Here is a 4,482-nt window from a genome sequence, read left to right as displayed (position 1 = left end):
ATGAGGCACAGCCTGACCACGCTGCTGGCAGCCTCGGGCACCGACTCCCCAGCCCACGGCAGGAGCCTGGCGCAGGCTGCCCCCGGACCGGACCCACGCGGCAGCAGGGGGTGGGGGTGCGTGCCCTCGCCCAAGGAGATGGAGGAGGAGGCAATCGCCAGCGTCCCCAGGAACGAGATGGAGGATGTGGACTTCCTGTCTGGGCTGGAACTGGTCGATCTGCTGGACCCCCGGCAACCGGACTGGCCCCTGGAGCCCGGGCTCAGCTCGCCCTGGGGGGCGGCTAGGACTGCGCCCTCCATCTTGCCCTGGGTCCTCCATTTTTGGGGCAGCCGCCATGTGCTCAGGAGGGTACCTCCTTCCCGGAGGCCTAGGCCCCTTCTGGCCACGCCCAGGATTTCTTTAAACTAACCAATGACAATCAAGGGACGTGCACGCCATAGAGATGACCACATCCTGTGTAAGAAGACCCAACTCGCGCCTGGCCAATCGGCGGGGCCCACAGTCCCCGCCCCTGCCCTTACTATAAAACCCACAATCCCATCAGGCCTCGCGCTCTCGGCCACTGGGGCTTACCGTTGCGTTGCATCGGTGAGTGTGGCAGGGGAGCTGAACTAGTTCGAAATGAAGGACTCTTTGCTTTTGCCAACAGACTCGCTGGCTCCCTGGTGGGCTTTTTGGGAACCTTGAAATCTGGGCACAACAGAAACCTCACATCACCGGGCGGGTGTGGGACCTGCTGCTGGGTGAGCCCCGCGCCCGGGAGGCAGAAAGAGGAGACACACAGCCATGCTTGTGAGCTGGATGCCATTTAGCTCTGTGTTTTTAAAGCATCATTTCTACGTTTTCATGTCATAAAGCAGTGGTTCTCAACCTCTGGCCCCTTAAATACAGTTCCTCATGTTGTGACCCAACCATAAAATTATTTTCGTTGCTACTTCATAACTGTAATGTTGCTACTGCTATGAATCGTAATGTAAATATCTGATATTCAGGACGGTCTTAGGCGACCCCTGTGAAAGGATCGTTCGACCGCCAAAGGGGTCGTGACCCACAGGTTGAGAACCACTGTTAAAAAAATAGCATGAAAACGGCAACAAAACAGCTGACCACCTGCACAGCCACCATGAATCTGAAAGCCTTGCTTTCCCAGCTCATCCCAGCACCGGCTGACACTTCCAGGCCGCCAGCGACCTCTGTCCAACTGAGAAAAGATAGCATGATGTTGAACTAAAACCAAATAAAATAACTAAAACAAATAACTAAGACCACCATCCGCCTTGTACCCCAACCACAATCTGCTCAAAATCAGAGAAGAAACGTCCCCTGAGCTACAGCTCCCTGACCTGTGAAGGCGGTGAGGACTAAGGTCATCTCTCCGTCCAACCTACAACACGACATCGCCCGGGCAGCTAATGCTCAGATCAGATGTCTATGGTTATTGCCGTAACCAAATCACACCAACCCTCCTCCCCTCAAACCTGCTCCTGGCGCATGTTGAGAAGAGAGAATGGACAGTGTTATTTGAACAAGGTCTCCCATTGCATAACACACTACATTACAGAAATGTGAGCCAATTACACAGAAGGGTTACAAGGTTTTGTCTCCCTGAGACAAAAACTCTAGTTTCTCCTTCAATCATGGAACTCGAAATGCTAACGATGGGAAGGCGGGAGCATGGGCTGTCTCCCGTAATCCTCTTCCTGGCTGGGCACTGCCCTTCATCTTCCACGCGCTCCGGCCGTGCTTACTGCTCCCTCTTCCAACAAGAAGGCCCGTGTTGGAGGCACTGACTACGGGGCCAGAAAGTACACCTGCCCACTCAGGTTCAGACGTGGGGCTGAGCTTCTCGTGCCGTCTGGCACAACGCCCAACCTCCCAAACACGCCCACGAACAGTGATCTCTCGTATTGTACCCTAGGTGTTCACGTGTCCTTTTTCATTGGCTTCCACTGCATGTGTTCGATGACCCAGGTTTAGGCATTGGGCTATTCTGATTTCTTCAAAGCGGGGTCTGTGTTTCCCATGGACACCAGCAAACACACTGCAACTCTGGGAGAGACCTGGTAGCAGTATCAACAGCCATAGGCCCACCAAAAAATACCCAAAATCTATTGCTCCCCCATACCCCATGCTAACCCTACCCCAGTCCAAGCAATCTCGTAGAATTATCTAGAATACTGCAGTTGCTTCCTAGCTCTTCTCCCTGCTCCCAATATCATTACTTCTCCACCCACCCATCAACCAAAGAAATCTTAAAAACACGTTATGTCATAGCATTCCCTTTGGAAAACCTTCCCAGGGACTTGCAATTGCATTCAGACTACAATTAAAATAATTAGTTTGGTTTGAAGGTCTCCCTGCTTCTACCCTTGTCCCCCAATATCTGATCTCAACACAGCAGGCAGAGTGATTTAGACCCTGCTATTCCTCTGCTCCTCCCAGTGGCTCCCACCCAGCTCAGAGCCCCCACGGTGGCCGCAAAGGCCCTACACTACCTACCAACCCATCACCTGGGACCCATTTAGTACCATTCGTTCCCACCCAAGCTCCTTACTCGTCTCACTTAGGTCTTGGCTCAAATGTCACTTCCTTGGTGAGGCTTCACTGACCATGACAAGATGGAATGCTTTCCCATGCCCACACTCCCTACCTCATTCCGTTTTCCTGCCTGATTTTTTTCCTCTTGACTGCACAGCCACATCTGCCATGACATAAATTCTAGCAGTTTATTTCTTAATTAGAGGCCCAGTGCACAAATTTGTGCACCAGTGGGCCCTTGGCCGAAACTGTGGGATCAGGCCAAAACTGGCTCTCCAACATCCCCCAACGGGTCCTGGATTGCCAGAGGATACAGGGAGACTGAGGGACCCCACCAATGCACAATCAGGGACAGGGAGGAACGCAGGAGGTTGGCCAGCTGGAGAGGGACCGCAGGAGGACTCCAGGGCATGTCCAGCCCATCTTGCTCAGTCCCTATTGGCCAGACCCCAGCAGCAAGCTAACCTACTGGTTGGAGCATCTGCCCTGTGGTGGTCACTGGGCGTCATAGCAACTGGTCGACCAGTGGACTGTCTGCCCCCTGGTGGTCACTGGACATCATAGTGAGCAGTTGATCAGCCTTAGCATATCATTAGCATATTACGCTTTGATTGGTTGAATGGATGATCAGACGACCGGACACGTAGCATATTAGGCTTTTATTATATAGGATTCACTAGAACGCTCCATGTAAGCTCTGGGAGGATGGATGTACGCTCTATGACACTTGGGGTGTTGATCTGCTTTACTCACTTCTGTATCCCAAGTGCCTAGAACAGTGCTTGGCACAAAACAGTTTCTACATTAATATTATTGAATGAAGGAGCTGATCCTGCCTTCCCTGCCCACCTCCCAGACATCTCTCCTCCTCCCACTTGCTCATTCAGCTCCTCACAGCGCCCTCTCTCTGTTCCCACAGCAGGCCACGTCCACGCCCCTTCAACACCTTCCCCGCTGTCTGGAATGCTGCAGCACCAACCCCTCCACCCGGGCACTCGCATTTCACACCTGGAACCGTCTTGCTGATCGTGAACCCACTTGTTTATTTTCTGTCTCCACCACTAACTGGAACCTCCCAGCAGAGGCTTTGTGTTGTTCACAGCTGCTTCCCTGGTGCCTGCAACTGCTTGGCGCATAGTAGGTGCTGCTCAGTAAGTATGTGGCAGGTGTAACCAGCCCAGCTCACGTGGGTCTCCACTTTCTCAAGCATTATAAGAAGGCTGACGATGCTCTGGCATCTCCTTATGCCCTTTATAAAATGCTGATTTACAGTCTGCAGCAAGTATAGTTTACAAAGAGCCTCACTTATGACAGGTCTTGCGAAGCTCTGGGAGGCCACTTACAGGGTTGTAATTACTCAGCTTTTGCATCTGAGAAAACTGTTAACTGTCCCAGGAGGGACAGCCACTGCACGGTGGAGCTGGGTCTGAATTCACAGCTTTCAACGCTGCTCCTGTGACAGCAGAATTAAACAGGTTTTTCTAGTCTTTACAAGAAGGTTCAAGGAACCGCAAATCTGCTGGTTTAGCACACTCGCAATCCAAGACAGTAATCATGGGAACTTGGCGTTGTTTTCCCCAGCGGTCCGTGAACACGCCGGTCGGTTGAGAAAGATCACACAATACAAATGAGCTTATGCGCTCAGGACTGACATGCTCACTGAACATCTAGATACAATTTAAACGTGTTCACTTGTTCAGCTCATGGGTGCACCTGGGAGCACTGGGACGAAGTTTCCCACAGCACAGCGTCGCGGGCTGTCCCGCGGGAGGAAGCAGTGGCCAGGCCGTCCCGCACGAGGGAGGGGGCTTGGCGAGGTGTGGCTGGGCTCCCAGAAGGTCCGGGCCTGTGAGACCCGGTCAAGATGCGGAGCACAGCCGCCCGTGGGTACCGGGACTCCGCTCTCCGGCCCCGCCCGCCCGGCCTGAGCGCACCGAGGGC

The 4,482-nt window shown here is 53.3% G+C and overlaps 1 protein-coding gene across 1 annotated transcript; it reads left to right on the top strand.

The window, feature by feature from the left end:
• On the top strand, positions 1 to 1,368 carry CREBZF (CREB/ATF bZIP transcription factor). The gene is made up of 2 exons (XM_015570094.1): positions 1 to 316; positions 1,313 to 1,368. Exons 1-2 carry the CDS (start codon positions 1 to 3, stop codon positions 1,366 to 1,368), a joined length of 372 nt encoding a protein of 123 aa, XP_015425580.1.
• Positions 1,369 to 4,482: the final 3,114 nt, after the last annotated feature.

This window comes from Myotis davidii, unplaced genomic scaffold (genome assembly GCF_000327345.1).
Source record: "Myotis davidii unplaced genomic scaffold, ASM32734v1 scaffold1226, whole genome shotgun sequence".
NCBI lineage: Eukaryota > Metazoa > Chordata > Mammalia > Chiroptera > Vespertilionidae > Myotis > Myotis davidii.
The sequence above is the reverse complement of the archived record's forward strand: the minus strand, read 5'-3'. Positions and strand labels throughout refer to the sequence as shown.